At 37.5% G+C, this 17103-nt stretch overlaps 1 protein-coding gene across 3 annotated transcripts in view; it reads left to right on the top strand.

The window, feature by feature from the left end:
- The window catches only part of furina (furin (paired basic amino acid cleaving enzyme) a), a 137610-nt gene that overhangs the window by 2540 nt on the left and 117967 nt on the right, over window positions 1–17103 (top strand). For 2 of the 3 annotated variants that reach the window (XM_041789334.1, XM_041789352.1), the window contains one exon: window positions 7285–7610. In XM_041789334.1, coding sequence (XP_041645268.1) covers window positions 7401–7610 — 210 coding nt within the window. In that variant the 5' untranslated portion in view covers window positions 7285–7400. Of the gene's footprint in view, window positions 1–2542; window positions 2597–7284; window positions 7611–17103 lie in introns of those variants that run through there. The other variant, XM_041789343.1, reaches the window with a different exon arrangement.

Here is a 17103-nt window from a genome sequence, read left to right as displayed (position 1 = left end):
CAGCATAACTAATGAACGCCAGTCAGCAATAAGCCGTTATCAGCACAGGCTTTGGATTGTTTTTGAAGCACATTCGCTGAAACCTCAAGTTTAAATTAAAAAGTTTCATGCATAGTTTTTATGATAATAACAGTGTGAATCTTGACTCCTGTGTAATTACTCTAAAAAAAACAAACTTTGTAAAGAAGAAAGAGAGGACGCTTGACTCAGTGTGGCACACTTATGAAAGGAATGGGCAAACATTTTTGATTATGGTACTTCTATACCAGTGGTTCTCAACCGGTCTAGCATTAGGGGTCACCGCCACCTCCTATATGAGAAATCACAACCAAATTCCACTAAATTTAAAACCACTTAAACTGAATTGATAAAAATGGTTGCATCTTGGTCCTGAGTTTAAACATACCAGTAAAAGAGAGAGAAAACATGAACATCGTTATAGAAGCCAGGAGGGGTCATGCATACATACATTTATTTGTCTTTGCTTCAATAATAACTTGTCAATTTTGGTTGTTGTCAAACATAATATGATAAATAAGTTGAGATCTTGAGAAAAAAACGCAAAATTTACTCATTACACATGTCTTCATGATGTTTTTTCCAGGCACGGGTTAGTGACCCTCTGTAATCAGCTTTGCTGCTTGCTTTTACCTCCTGACTCACCAGTGAGAACCATTGCTCCATACTGTACCCTGAAGTAGGCTTGTTGCATTACCAGAATTTTAAATGTTGATACTATTTTAATAAAATGACAAGATTATGATAACTGCTTTGAAACTGCGACAACAATAAAAGTCCTAGCCATCCAGTATTGGGTAGTTTCTTTTTTTGATTTGTATTCTGCAGCTGTATTATGGTACTTTATGATCCTACTAATCATTAGAATGACTGATACTGGATCACTTTAAATTTTAATCTGAACTCAATAGTTCACTGCTGGTCTTACAGTTAGCTATAAGGATACACAATGTTGGATTTTTTGACAATATCTGAGATGCTGATACTTGCAAATTAATTTTAGATACTGTTATAAATATTTAAATAGTTCAGATTTAGAATGTAAATGTACTTCATTTATACACTCCTTTACAACCTCCCAAGGGTGACCAAAGTGCTTTACAAAAAATCCATTAGCATTAAAAATATAGAGCACAAAACAAGTTAATTAAATTAAAGTATAAAAACATGAATAGATAGAGACCAAAAGGATAAAAGTGTCCCCACACTACTAGGTACTGAAAGCCATCCTGAATAAATGAGTTCTACATTTCAATTTGAAGAGGCCAGAGTCAGAGTCATCTCAGAGGGAAAATTATTCTACATACTTGGTGCAGAAACTGAAAAGCCTCAATTATCCCAGCATTCATATTTTGACCTGGGCACTTCCAACAAAAGTTGGTTGGATGACCTCAAAGCTCTTCCATGTTCACAAACAGTTATAATCTCAGATAAACAGGACAAGAGGCAAGGCCATTAGGAGCTTTAAAAGCAAACATTAAAAGTTAAAAATCAATTCTAAAATGGACTGGAAGCCAATGAATGGAAAAGAGAATGGGAGTAATGTGCTCGTCTGTTGAAGGACACTAATTGAAGATTGGGACGATCTAAAACTTCAGTCCTGAAAACACACAGTTTAAAATTTAAAGATGAACAAATGATCACATTTTAGTTCCTAAAACACACATTAAAGTTTAAAGAATGAGGATGAAGACTTCAGCAGATGTTGGTGTTGCTTCTGCCTAAAACTCATTATCTAAAGCTGATAGAGGCCAATATTAACTGCCAATATGTTGGCTCTAATTGTCGGCCGAAATGTTCATAAGATACCAATAATCATTTTACAAGTGAATATCTGCTGATGCCAGTACCATACACATTATATAGAGCATCCCTTGTTTCTCACATATTATCAGAGTGGGATGTTGGGGATGAAACAATGCAAAATTCTCTCTGCAAACAAATCACTATTTGTTGTTCATGTCATTTTATCCTTTAGTTTGCACATAATTTGTCAGCTCTCCTCTGTGTGCTGTCTGAGCTTCACCACATTCAGATGTAATGTTTGTCACCATTTTTACGAACAAGCACTGATGACATTTGAATGTTACATAGAAGTAGGGCTAAATTCATCTGATGCCTTTTTTAAAAAAAATCTCATTAAAATGTAAATAATAACCTGATGAGGTGTAAACTGTTTCCTTTTGAAATGGCCCTGATGACTTCGGTAATGAGGCTGGTATTATCCTTTGGGTTTAATGATACTTGGCTAATTGTAATTTGGTGTATTTTTTTTTTTATTATAACCTGCGTTATCACAGTCTGACATATGGTATCATTTACTGTGCTTCCACTAAAGACCACTCTGTATGCTGCGCTCGGCTTCTCCTTTGTCTCCTGGAACAGTAAAGTCGTTGGGCAGCTATAATCCCATGGTGTGTGGTTTTCACACTGACGTGAAAGAAACTGAGTGGTTGAGCACCCAGATGAGGTCACGGGCGTCTGTGTTTAAATACAGCGAGTGTGTCATGAAATCAAGCAGAGGTTTGGAAACTTCCTCTGTTGACTTGTTGCATCAAAGGACATAGGACAAAGTTGAGTAAGTGGAGCCACCCGATTTCTCTCCTGTTCCTCTAATTGTCATGTTGTCTTATTGTTTTATTTTAACAGTTAGAGCATTTATTGTGTGTTACATAATCTGGCAATTAGTTGATTAAGAAACTGAAATGTACTTATTTAATTAACTACAATGTTATTTATCCTTAACTTGTAGATTACATTTTAAAAGTACAGTTAAAGTTTTTTATGGACCAGTGCAGCTGAATTAAGACTGATTTAGATGTGTTAATAAAGGTTTGATCAGGCTTGTAAAAAAATAAAAGTTAAAAGGAGGCTATGGATGTCACTGCATGCTGGTGTCTTCAAAGCTCATTTTACTTAGGAGACACTAATTACACCTAATTGGTGCCTTGTTCCCCTTGCAGACATTTTGCTAGTTTGATATATGGTTCTCTGTTTTGAAGTCAGCTATTATCCAGGTGATTATTCATGTAAAGAGCCCCCACTATAGAAATGTCTAGCATGGGCTCACTGCCTGCCTCGTAAACTTGCTGTTTTTTAACATGCTGACACCTGTAGCTTCTCAACAAATCAGTTTTACACCTTTAGACATTTGCTTTTCTTTTAAAAAAAATCCCAGAAGATTTTTTGATGTTGCCTTGTGTGCTCTGGAAAAGGTTCAAGGGCTTATTGTGATACGCCTTTGACCAACTTGGAGAAGGTTTCCAGTGAACAATTTGGGGTTTTCTGCAATTGCACAATTATTGGTCAATTTTATTTCGTAAAAGCATCATATATTAAGGATTTACATACTTAAGAGGGGATACATTTACAATACAAATCTTTACAAATCTGTTACATTTTTGTTAAATCTGGCTGAGGATAAAGTTATAAGATTAGTTTTTAAAAAAAATATAAAGCAGTAGTTCCCAACATGAGATCCAGGACCCCATAAGGGGCAGGTACAACGCTTTGTCTGTGCTCAGGTTTTTAAACTTAGATTGTCACAAATTAATAAAATAATGACAAAACACTTATTTGAAACTATCAAAAAGTCTTTAGGCAAGAAAAACACATGCAGATCAATTTTCTTAGGGTTTTTCAATAAAACAATGAAAACTGGCGGTAATTAAGACACTTTGATTCTTGAGGGGGGCTCAGCTTTTCTCCCATCCAAGTTGGGGACTTCCAAGGATAAAAGTTCGGGAACCACTGATATAAAGCATGATAATGACTGTTTGAAAATCCCTTGAATACATTTGTCATTAACCATTAAATTAGTCCAAATGCTGAGGAATTAGCAAAACGCCAGACACATTTATAAAAGTTTAAGTCATGAATGCCATGAGTTAGTTAGAATACAAATATAATGGCAACATTCTTGTTCAAATTGTGTGGTTGTGTGGTTTGTGGTGGGATGGAGTTTCCCTGATTTTTTTAAATTAATAATTAAATAAGCTAGGACTTGATTTCTACTTGCCACATATCAAAGTTTAAAAATCAGATGTCACACAGTATTAAAGATCTATAGTGAAACATTCCTTTTATTTAGTATAGTAGAATTGGTGAGAATTGTATGAAAGCTTGCAGCAGAATCAGTCATGTTTTTGCCTACATGCTCATTTGTATTGTCAGGTTAAACTTTCACTAACAGAGTAATACAAACATGAAGCCATACATGTTGTACAAAGTACTTTCCATTACTTGAAGTGTTCAATTAGATCTTTTTAAAATGTGTGTCAGAGTATCAGACTGTGTGTATTCAGAATAGATTCAGCCCTTTTAAAATGCCTATAAAACTACCAAGGATGTGTTAATGACTACAACCCTCACAATGTGTGGGGCAAAGACTTCAACAATGCTCCTAAACACATTACCTAGGAGAAGACACTGTTAAGCGAGCTGACTCATTTATTTGTAGTCTACCGGGTCACTCTGCTCACACTAAGCCACTTTATGAGGTACACTCCGGTTAGCTTATTATACTATAACCTCAGAAACAAGCAAAAATGAATGTAAACAGGAACAACACTGAACATCCTAAACTTTGTAAGAAAAATCCTTCTAATGGCTGTTGAATTGTGCTGCCATATACACAGTCCCACTCTATACTGTGGCCACAGTGTTGTATTTGATACACAGGCAAAGCAGCCTGATGATGGTGATGAAATGCTGAAAGCCTGCATGCATCAACAGCGTCCGTTGAGGGTTAGTAAGCAATGGAAAGACGCCAGCTGGCAGCAAATGACGCAAATCATCTGCACCGAAAAGTCTTGCCAGAAATCAATGTAACCATTGCCCCAAATCTCTGAAATTAGAAGACGTTCAGTGGCTGTAGGCAGCTGTTTATCTGGCAACTGATACCCAGGGAATTACTTTAATAGCTAAATTTCCCTTTAAAAATACCCATTATGTTCTATTATTAATTAAATTAAAAAAGTATTTCAAACCGCTTTGGAAATTAGTAGTTTCCATCTTGATATCTTGCTTCTTTTATCCAGTTGCTTGAATTGGTGTTAAATGGGGTAAGTGCAGTATTTTTTAATTTGAAATGACTTTGTGATGTGATACTAAATGACGGTTTAAGTGCAAGGCACCGTTCTCCAACACATCATTTTTGGTTAACAGCAAACCATCCTGGGAGATATTAAAGTGCTTTTTAAAATTTTGAGTTTGTAATAATGACACTGTGAGTTCAATTTCTTCATGGATTAGTTAAAGCAGGAATAACTGAGTGATAATAGAAGGGTGTAACACTTCCAGAGGGATGAAACATTTCTGTCCTGAAAAACACTTTGAAAGCAAATCTGACTGTACAGATTCAATAATATGAAAGCTACATTAAGACTGAATAATGGTCTCAGTTAACTAAAGATGCGGCTAATCTGGATTAGTTTGATATTTATAGATGCTTGAGTTATGGAATAGCTTTGACAGAAAAGATAAATATTCACACAGATCAGTCAGTATGACTATGACTGATACAAAATACACCTTTGACCTTAACCCTGTCACTACTCGACGACTCCTCATTAAGCCACTTATGAGGGCCAGTTGAACAAAAGTTGATTGATCAATCTGTTCATCGTTGTGTTCTTCAGCTAATCTAATGTCATCTCGAAAATGATTGACTTGCAATGTATCAAGTCTTGCAGAACTGCTGTGTTGCGATGTAATTGTTATTGTAGGACACTGGTGTGTTACCCTGAAATTCTCTCTATTCTTGATTTATGTTAAAAAATAGGACTGCACAGTGAATCCCAATCTCATCTATAGCAATAAACACCTATCAAAAATTTGAAGCTGTCAAAAAATATGAGATTTATTTCAGTGCCTTTACAGTCAGTTCATGGCATGGGGGTTGCTGCCACACTCTCGTACCATTTTGGTGCAGTCAGATGATGATGAAGCTATCAGGTATCCTAAGGTGGGGGCAAATGACAGGTAAAAAAGATGCAGGTAATCAGTTGACAGCTCTGCTCCTCTCTTCACCCGAGTGTCCAAGACGTACGGCCGCAGATCTGATGTAACCACTATGAAGCTGATCATAGGTCTTTGGCCTAGAGTGCTCCAGTTCCTGGTACATTTATGAGCAACCCCATGTTTGAACATGGTGTTTGTTATGGATAGTCCATGAATAGCACAGAAGTCCAACAACAAAGCACTGCTCAGATCAGGCAGGCTGTAAGATCAGATACCTCAGACGTGCACAGATGTGGCAAAGCTTATAAAGATAGTTTAATATTAGTTTATTTATTGCACTTCACATCCTATCAAAGTATCAAACAATATTATTGTACATCACTTTGTTTTCACATCAACCAGCCAAAGAAAAAAATATACATGGGTATTAATTAATTCAAATGTGATGGTATGATTGAAAGCTAAATTTCCTGCATTAAAACCTTCAAAAGAAGCATTGGTTATACGTTACAGAAAAAAAAATATAATGCAAAGCCAGATTTTTCCCATATGCTTCAGTAAAAATGTGTCCTGCAACAATTTTTTCTACTTTCATGTCCACTCCTTCACCACAGTCATTCAGAAAGGCCACTGCTGCCTCAGGCATTTAAACTCCACCCTCGAGTGCGCAGCTACTTCACCTTACAGTGAGACCCAACTGTGATCCCTCAGCATTACAGGGCGTGTTTCAGCTTTCGAAACCACACTTCTCCACCTCTGCTGCCTACTCAGGATACCTAAGCATTTTCCTTTCACAATGTTGATCTTCCAAATCCTCCCATGAGAGTGTACACACCAAAATTTGCTGTTGTGTGTCTGACCACAGCATCAGGCCTTGCCTTGACGTTCTCCTCACTGCCTCCCCTGGGATTATCAAATGTCTGTGCTCAGCTGGGCTGTTGTACACCTGATCTAAACAGCTGTTAGGAAGCTTGTCCTCGCTATGGACAGGAAAGATTTTGATTTTTTTTTTTGTACTTCTTAAAGCTTAAACTTTTCTGCCTACTTTATATCTCTCTCCCTGTCTGTTCTTATTCCACTGAACATTAAAGCAGCTGCAAAGGGAAAAACAAAACTAAATTTTAAAGCAAGCGTTCTGTCTTGAGCCTTGTGTGAGCATTTTCTTTGTGAATCTTGGCGTGTCTAAAGTATACAGTCTCCTTTTTGATACAGTTTTATTGTTGTAGTAGCTCACAAAGTGATTCACAACTATAAACTCTACATATTTGTAAAACTGCATCATTTTTTTTTTCTGTTCCCTGCCAGGTGAGCTGTGACTGTCCCCCCTTTCTCGTCTCTCCGTGCACCTGCATGTACCGTGGGCAGCCCCGGCCTGTTGGAGAGGCACCGTGCTCAGAGACTGTGCTGCACTAGGAGAACCCATGGCTTCTGGCCTTCAATTTTATTCTCTCGACCGCAGGCTCAGGCTGCTGGAGTTGCTGCTCGGACCTCTGTTGGTCTTGCTGATTTCTGGGCTGGTACCTGCACAGGGTCAGAAGGTGTACACCAACACATGGGCTGTTCACATAACTGGAGGTCAGGAGGAAGCTGATCGTGTCGCCAATAAACATGGGTTCATTAACTTTGGACATGTGAGTAACTGGCAGAAATGTCACTCTTTGTTTGCTTTCCCTGCTGGTACGATGGTGTGACACTTTGAATTATGAGAAAGTCAAAGAATATAAACCCAGCAATTTGACTGTGCAAATATAGAACCTGTCTACATCCTGTTTGCATACAAGGAAATTATCATGCCCCTATGTACACAGTGTTTCCTTGTTTGTCAATCTATTTGTTTTCCTTAAGTGAGAACAAATATCAGAGCTTGTCAGAGCTTCACTGTCAGAAAAGGATCTTTTAGTGCTCATTCAGTTGTCTCTTCATTGTTCTCTTGTTGTGGTGCTGCAACAATCAAGACACTTTTATACAAGGCTCGATCAAACACTCTTGTTTTTTCCCCTCCTTATGGCTTCTCTGTGTTGAACCAGTTTTGAAATAGTCAAAGTCACATTTCTATGATGGGAACATATCTGATTTCCTAGATTTACAAAGGTTAGACAAAGTCGGTAACTTTCTAACATGTACATGTGCTTAAAGCGCTAATGTGCAAAATAATGCATATATTGTTTTTAGTTCAGCATATTAAAGGTGAGATTACAAGTTTCCATCATATAAACCAATGAGTACGCTCCTACTCATTCATGCTGAAAATTGTGTCCAGAAAGAACCAAAATCTGAATGGATAAATGAATTTCTAAAAAATGCAGAGTAGTGAAAGATGGAAGAGAAAGAGGTTGATTCAGTTGTCCTCACCTCATTAATACAATAACCCAGACCTAATACACAACACATCTGTGTTTAAAATGATTGTGTTCAGATAATTTCAAGTGATATCCATTAACATTGACAGTGACAGGATTACAAGGATGAAAATTCTCCAACACAACACACAGGTTGATTTAATCTCCTGACTGAAACCAGCTGCTTGCTCAGATTAAAACCATCTCCCCAGAATGTTCTGATTAGTTGCAGTGCTCAGATCAAATGATTGTGCATCTCTTTGTCCCGACTTCACACAGAGGTAGGTAACTGTAAAACCTACGATGATGTAGAATCAATTTAATTGTAGTTTTCTTTTTCTTTTTTTCTTGAGAAAGTTTTGAAATAATAAGGCCCTGTTATGCCCTCAGCTCTGCAGGAACACTAGGTGTGGACGATAAACATTTCCTGTGTACGTTAGTTTAGTTTTCCTGTTAAAATTACTTCCTGTTTGGAAAATGATAAGCCGGGTTAACTTCATCACATCCTTTCTAAACCTGAATCGTTTTCTTTTCTCTTAGGTTCTTTTGATAAATGATGAGATGCACAGATTGTGAGAATCAGGGACAGCTCAAACACTGATGTTTTTTCCTTACTTCTTTTGATTCTTTGTGTCTGGTTTTAAATGAGCTATGCAATTGGATGCATCTAAATTGCTGGTTGTCCCTCCTCGTGAAATGCAACTTGAAAATGTCTTACCAACTGGCTGTCACTGATCTTTCTTAGAGATTTACCACTACTACCTTTGTTTTGTTGTAAAAACAACTCAGTTTTGGACTTTTACTGATCAATAAAACCAAATAATCTCTGAATCAGCAGTTTGGTTTACAACCTTGCCAGTGCTGAAATTACTTGAAACAACAGATATTTATTAGCTGCTGACATCAATCTATGCCATAGTGTTTGCTGGTGGGCTGTTGTTTGCAGAGCGGGCCACTATTGTTTGAAACGCTGATGCATCCCTGGAACCTTAATGTGCTGAAGACTCAGGACTGATGCACATAACTTCACTGCTATAACAGAAGTTTCTTTTTGACTTTTAACAAACATGTTTGGCAGCTAATACAGTGCTTATGAAATGTAGTCACGCTTTGGGTGTTTTATTGATTTTTATATATCAATCATGGCCAATAAAATGTGGCTGTTTTGACAAAAAAAAAAACAAAAAAGCCTCTTAAATGTCAAAGTAAAAAAAGATTTCTACAAATTAATGCCAATTAAGTAAGAATATATAAGGTAAAATAAGTGCATAAATATTTACTTCTTTAAGTCAGTATTCAGTAGATGCACCTTTGGCTGCAGTCACAGCACTGAGTTTGTGTGGATAGGTCTCAATCAGGCTTGACCATCTGGACACTGCAGTTTTACTTCATCTTTGCAAAACTGCTCAATCTCTGTCAGGTTGCTCAGCGGTGCGGCATGAACAGCCCTTTTCAAGTCCAGCCACAAATTCTCTATTGCATTGAAGTCTGGGCTTTGACTAAGCCACTCCAGAACATTCACCTTGTTGTCTTTAAATCATTTCTGTGTAGCTTTTTCTGTATGCTTCGGGTCATTGTCTTGCTGGAAAATAAATCTCTCAAGCCATAGTTCTCTTGCAGACTTAGATTGTCCTGCAGGATTTTCCTTTATTTTGCTGCATTCATTTTACCCTCTACCTTCACAAGCCTTCCAGGTCTGGCTGCTGAGAAACATCCCCACAGCATGATGCTGCCACCACTGTGCTTCACTGTGGCAATGGTGTGTTTGTGGTGATGTGCAGTGTTTGGTGTCCACCAAACATAGTGTCTTGTCTGATGGCTGTTTTGGTCTCATCAGGCCAAAGAACTTTCTTCCACTTGACCACGGAGTCTCCCACATGCCTTTTTATACTATAATCACTTGAGACACATTGACTGCACTCAGGTGATCCCCATTTCATTAACTGTGAGACTACTAGCACCAATCCTCTTTGAATTCAGCCATTTTAATGGGGGTTGAATATTTATGTAATCACTTATTTTACTTGACATATGTTTGAGATCTGTTTCCAGTTTGACATTAAAGATGCTATTTCAGATTTTTTGTTAGAAAAGCCCAAGTATATTGACCATGATTGATTTAGGAATGAAAGGGTATAGATCAAAGCGAGTGAATACTTCTTATAGGCACTGTATCGGTTGTTGTGTTGCTGATAGAAACCTGGCAGTAACAGAGTAAGTGGGAGTGTGTTGTGATGATTGTGTTGATTGACTGCTTATTAAATGTACAAAAACATCCAATAAAAAAGCAAAAATGAGTTGAAAACATGAAAGACAGTGATGCCTCAATCCCACTCATTATGTTTATCTGCCTCTTCCTCACAACTCAGCTGGTTGATGATGAAACCACATTCAAGTTGTAATCAAATAAAAAGTATAAAAATCAGCAAGTGATACAAGCCCTCTTACAAGCCCCATTTTAATGTGTATTTTACTCAGAAAGATTTTTCTTTTAAATGTTAACCCTTTAAATCCAAGCCTTTAGTCTTAATCTTATGTCAAATAGTTTTATTTTAGTAGACAGATGTGAAAACTTAGATAATTATGATGATAATTATCAGCTATTTTAAATATTCTAATCCTACATTCAACAACATCTTATGATTACTATTCCTCTCATTTTGTAAGAGGAAATGTAATCACACAGCAAGGCTATAGTTACCAATTGTACCTTAAGACCTTTTAATTACCGGCATCGTGAAACTGGGCTGACTGAGATTTAGGAATGCAGGGATGGTTTTCATATTAATGTGCATTTATACTTCTCTGAAATTGAGAAACAAAGCATTTGCGGGTTTTCAATACAATTGTATCTGCTTTTCAAAGCTCTGTTTGCTCCATATAGTCTTGCTGGTTATCACCAGGAATGTAATTTGTGTTCTGAATCACAGCACGCAGCCTTATGAGTAATCCTACACACTGAAATCCTTTAAGTATGTGTTGCCTGTGGACAGCAAAGAGCCCAGACGAAGCAATAACACCCATGTAGTTAAAAACAAAACCCTGGATCATAGAGGGGAGGAGGTGCGTGGTTTTTTCCCGTTCCAGTAACTTGCTGTCAAACATTTTATGATATTTTGAGGCATGGAAATGAACTATTTTGTCTGACCTTAGCAAGGCTGACAAGCTTGTGACAGCCTTGATGAAGTCAGATGGATAGAAGCAGAGGAACGCCTTAAGCAAGTAAAAATCAAAATTACAGGCTAAAGTAGATGTTCCCGAAGTTTTTATTCCTCTTTTTAAACCTGCTTTATAAGTCAGACTCTTTATCTGGCTTGCATTTCTTGCCGGTGAATAATAGTGTTTACAAAACCCAGATAAGACCACCCACAAAGCAAAGGCAACGGTGCAGAAAAAACAGACCTGATCTGTGTGCTCTGATGAAATAACCATGTACCATGTTGTGCTTTCAAGGAATCCAATCAGCACCTATGTCCCATCGGGCATGTGTGAAGCTGCTAGCACTGCATGAAACGCTCAGTTTGACATATCAAACAGAAATTCATGAGACATGCCTGAATGCTGTTGTGTTTGTGAATTTTCTTCCTCCGCTTTAGAGGCTTCTGTCATGTTGAGGTGCATCAGCTTAGGTAAATGATCAGCAAAGTTTTTGATTTAAGCTACACGGGTTAAGTTTAGCGCTGCAAGGTTAATAGTTGATTCACTGAATTATAAATGAACTGGCTGTGATATCAGGGCTGTCTTCTTAATTGAGGACAACATTTTCTCTGATGAAAAAAGGCAAACTTTTGTGAGTTTAGCTTCTGAAAAGGGAACATCCTGTGATTTATTTTGACCAAAAAGAATTAAGCACATAACAGATGGACAAAATGGGACCCTTGATCTATTTCCTGTGGGGTTATTGCCCAAATTAATTTCAATTTTAAATGTGTTTAAAGGTGTTTAAATCTACTTGTGTTTTCACTGATCATGTTTTGTTTCATGCTGTTCCTGTGCAAAATGAGTAATGGGCATTATGCTGTGTTTTTCATCATTATGTGCTTCTCTAATTGACATGTGGATTGTTGTTTTTTTTAATTATTATTTATTTGGCTATTGTTAAGGCAGCTTTGTATGTGCAGCACATGGAGTCCAGAAAAGATTTCTCCAAGGGGTTGAAGGGTATCATATAGTATCATGTCATATTGTGCTGCATCATATCATGTTTTTAAGTAAATTCCAGCCAATACCAATATCAATACTGATACCCTTAAATCAGACATAAAAAACAATTTGAAGTGTAAGGAATGAGGATAAATAAAGAAAAAAGACTTCAGCTGATTCTGGTCTGTTGGTCGTTCTTAAACTCTGCTAACTCATTTCTCTGTACAGCCAAAATTTACAGCTGATAATGGCAGATTTTTAAAGCCAAAAACCGATTGTTGATATTGCCAGAAATGTTCACATCTGCCAAAACCAATGATTCACTTTTTTAAGATATATTTTTGGGGCTTTTATGCCTTTATTAAGAGAAGGACCACGGACAGAGTCGGAAACAGAAATGAGATAGTGGATGAGAGACATGCAGGAAAGTAGCCGGAGGCTGGACATACATACGTACATGGGGCACGCCTTAAACCACAAAGCCATCTGCTCCTCGATAATTCACTTTTTAAGCTATTATCTGCCAATACTGATATCATCCTGATTATATCATGCAACCCTAAAAATAATATACTAATTGGCTGTAATCTATAATGATCATTTGATGAGCATACTCTGTCTGTGATCAAGCAACATGGCATAAACAGCATAAAGCTTCCACTAACTGATAAAAAAAACAATCACATCTGTTCAGCTCTGAGCTGCTTTTTGATGTGTTTCCTCTGTTCATTAACTTTGAAAGAAAAGGTATAACTATGAGTGATGATTGAAATGATATTGGGCACCGCCCTGCCGCTGTTCCAGCAAGTCTCTGCTCATTCATTAAAAAGAAGCCGTTTTGTTACAGCTGCTAACAAACGCGTCTGTTAATCCATTTTTTCTGCCTTCAGCTGATGGGAAATGAGCGTTGCTTTGTGAGCCATGTGTGGCCAGCCATGGTGAGAGTGAGCTGCAGGGGGTGTGTGCATGCAGCTCTGCGTCTGTGTGTGTGTGCAGATGTTGGAGTGAAGGCAGGAGAGCTGGAGGGAAGGATCAAAGACTGCAGCTGGGCAGGTTTTACAGCTCTTATGATGCTTCTTTTAGAATTTCTCATTCTCCTCACACTACGGCATCTTTACAGCCTGTACTCTGAGATCCCAGATTCTTCAGTTCCTCCATCATTACATTAAAACATGCTTCCTTTATTTGTTTTGCCACATTTTTGTGAAAATAATCATTAAGAGCTACAACCTCTTAAACCTCTCAAACTTATGCTGCACCATATGTTGATGCTGTTGAGTAGGTCATAACTTTTTACAAGATTTTATCAAATGACGACATTACACAGACATCTTTTAATTTAATGCAGCTACTCCGATATTCTCCACAGCAGAATTAACTTTACCGCTTTTTGAAAAGTATTTCATCCTGTAAAAAATATGGCAGTAAAATCATGATTTCTTTTATTTTTGGCTCAGACTTTGACTCACTTCTGATACACCCCTCGCCCCTACCGCTTATCCCTACCCTCAAGTGTTGTGTGTTGCAGGCTGTGCTGATTCTTACTGGAATAGAGAGGTGGGGTGACATGACCTTTCAAATGGAGATTTTACAAATTGAGTGTTGTGGGAAATCTCCCAGATCCTTGCAAATCATCAGCCAGATTTTTAAATGAATAACAACAATCAGATATCATGGTTAAATGTTGTTAGTGCTGTATGGTCCTTTGGATTTTTGACAAGCAAAAAAAATGCTTATGGTAGAAATGTTTAGTAGAAACAGTAGTCTTTGCATCTGTTTCCATAAAAGTTGACTACTGATAATGTATCAGGAGCTTGAGTGGTTGCTCCATCTGGAAGGGCACAGCGTCACCACTGCCCCCTTTAAATCTGTTTCAAGGGGCAAGGGGGTTCTCCAAAACAAGGGGTAGGGCTTAATGTTGGAACAAGGAGAGAATTGGGGTCGAACCTGTCTACTCTTTTTGTAACTATTGGTTGAAAAAAGAGAAATAGTAAAAACAAATTTATGTCTAAAGTTATATTTTTTTGTTTGAATTAAACTGTTGAAAACCCAAAATAAATCATTTCAAGACAGAAAAGACATTTTTACATGATAAAGTATCAAATAAATGGGTTGATTCTACAGAGTAGATGATGATTTTTTTCTTCTAGATTAACAAACTTGATGGTTTTGCTGTAATAAATGCTAAGATATTATTTAGTATTTTTTAGCTGTAGTATCACAAATGCTCCTTTTAAACATTTTACATGGCATTTCCCATTTAAGGTGATTTGAGATGAATTAACTGTTTACAGAGCCTTATGGCCTTGATAAACATGTTTAGTTGGACCTGCTGTTAACCCAAGGATCTAAGGTTCCTCTATGCAAAGCCAGCTGTGGTCCGCTGGGTGCTGTTAGGAAGCATTTATATCAGCCTCTTGTCTTATTTTGACCACATGGCTGTTGTAACTCAAGATTTTTTAGTCTGATTCATCATGTTTAGTTGGTGTTAGCTTGCAGAATATCTGTTGATTTTAGAGTTAGTCATATTCGCCATTTTGCTTCAGTTTCTCCATTTTTTTTGTGTGTGGCAGCAGAAGTAGCTCCTGTGGAAAGATTCTAAAAATCAACAGAGATTTGATGTGACATGAAAATATTGGCTATATTTGTGTCTTTTGCTTTTCCACACGGTTTTTAGGATTAGGAACACAGGCGGCTGGCTTGTCAAATGGCTGGATGATTTGATACATCTGTCTGTCTTTGTTGATGCTTTTCTTTAAGGTTCGGTTGGTGTGTCGAGGGGCCAGAAGTCACCTGAAGTCTATTTCTCATTCTGTCACTTCCAATCAGTCAAGGCAATGTGACGGAAGGGTTGGTCTTTTTTTTTGGCCAGGGAGGAAACTTTAAGGCCGTGTTGTCTGATGGCAGAGAATCCTTTAGAACCCTCTTCAGTGGTCTGAGTGGCTGCTGTATCTGCTGAGTTTTACCTCTGCTTTGCTCTGTCTCAAACTTCTATGGTTTCAAAATCTCTCCTTTTTCCTCTTCTTTTCCTTTTTCCAAAGGAGCTGCAATAGATGAAGCCTGTAAGGAATATGAATATTAATGTGCCTGAAGTGAAGCAGATCTGTTCTAAAAGTAAAAGGTTGCCGTGACCAAGTGATGTGCAATTGGATTACACCCCTCACTGTGCCTCTGCTTCTACATTATGGGGCCATTTAAGAACAAGGAGAATAATTAAAACTAAGTTAAAGTCGTAAAATTAAGAAACAGCTGACTCACACAGCCGTAAACGGGCATTAACTGCGAACTTGCATCTCCTGATGGTTATTTTACATTTTAAAGACCTTTTCTTGCCCACATCATCAGACTTGCACTGCCCTTTTTCAGAGGAGGAACTTAAATTTCTGTGTTAAGCTTGGTTCAATTGCACTTCCATTACGTGAGTCTTTTAATAAATAGTGAAAGGAGATGAGAGGAATAGCCATTAGCAGTTAGAAATGATTTTGATAAGAAGGGCTGACAGAAGTTAAATAAATCTGGAGGATTATTATGAAAATGTAATGTGTCGATTAGATCAACTGGAGAAGAGACTGCATTTTAAATTGTATCGGCTGTGGTCACTCCCACAACAAAAGCGGCCCTTTTTTTTGGATCTGCAGAGCTTGACTGCTGGATAGATTAGGTCAGCTATATCTTTTGAAATGCTGTGTTTCTCTGTCTATGCCCTCAGGTTTTCACAGTGTTGTCCATCTCGTTTGGATGGTTTCCATATTGATGCCAAGGCCTTGGGTTCTCAGTGCTTCACTTGTTTGAAAAGTTGAAAAACTAGTGTCTGGATTGTTTTGAGCTATTTACATTTCTAAATGTCTGCATCTTTGTGAGATAAGAACAATATAATGTTGTAATCTCAACTGAATTCTTGTGCCAGGCCTCTCCAGTGTTGCACTACAACAAAGGAATATAAAAGAGCATTAAAAAGAAGAGCGATACAAAAAGAGGAAGTGCTTTAAAAGCATCAGATGGATATGGGATATGTTCAAGAAACTATGGCTATAATAAGGTATATATGGGCATGAAAAGTTTAGTACCTGGCCGAATGACAACAATACCAATACTGACAATAGTACTAACAGTTGACAGAGGCAGGCTCTGTTGCAGTCTTAAGGTTGTGACAACTGCTACCCAACTTTGTTTGCAGTTCAGTAATATATTATTGACCTTGCTATTAAAGTTAAAAAATATCACGGATATGGCAAAAGACTGGGTATTAGGTATAAGTGCTATGCTTTATTTTCCTATGATGGAAAGTGAGGTTGTCCAGTCATAATTTTAACTAAGAAAGCAGCAAATTGAATTGAGATTTTATCCTAATTTCCTGCAAGGAGTTGTTTTAGGTCAGAGTTATGTAGAGCACTATCTCTGAGAAAGTTTTTTATTTCCTGGTTCCTCCTTCCTGAATATAAAACAGTTCTGGTAATCATTCAGGAGAAAACCCTGACATACAATTTACAAGACATACTAGCAGGGTTCAAAACAAATCTCACATTTTCTCTAGAAACTGCTTTGATTATTCACAACCGGGGTGGGAGGGAAAAAAGGTGATAAATAAATAACTCATCTTATTTCTACTCACACTTGAAAGTAAAATGTAGCATTTCTCAGA

This window comes from Cheilinus undulatus, linkage group 1 (genome assembly GCF_018320785.1).
Source record: "Cheilinus undulatus linkage group 1, ASM1832078v1, whole genome shotgun sequence".
In the NCBI taxonomy this organism is placed as follows: Eukaryota; Metazoa; Chordata; class Actinopteri; order Labriformes; family Labridae; genus Cheilinus; species Cheilinus undulatus.
This window is presented reverse-complemented; position numbering and strand designations above follow the sequence as displayed.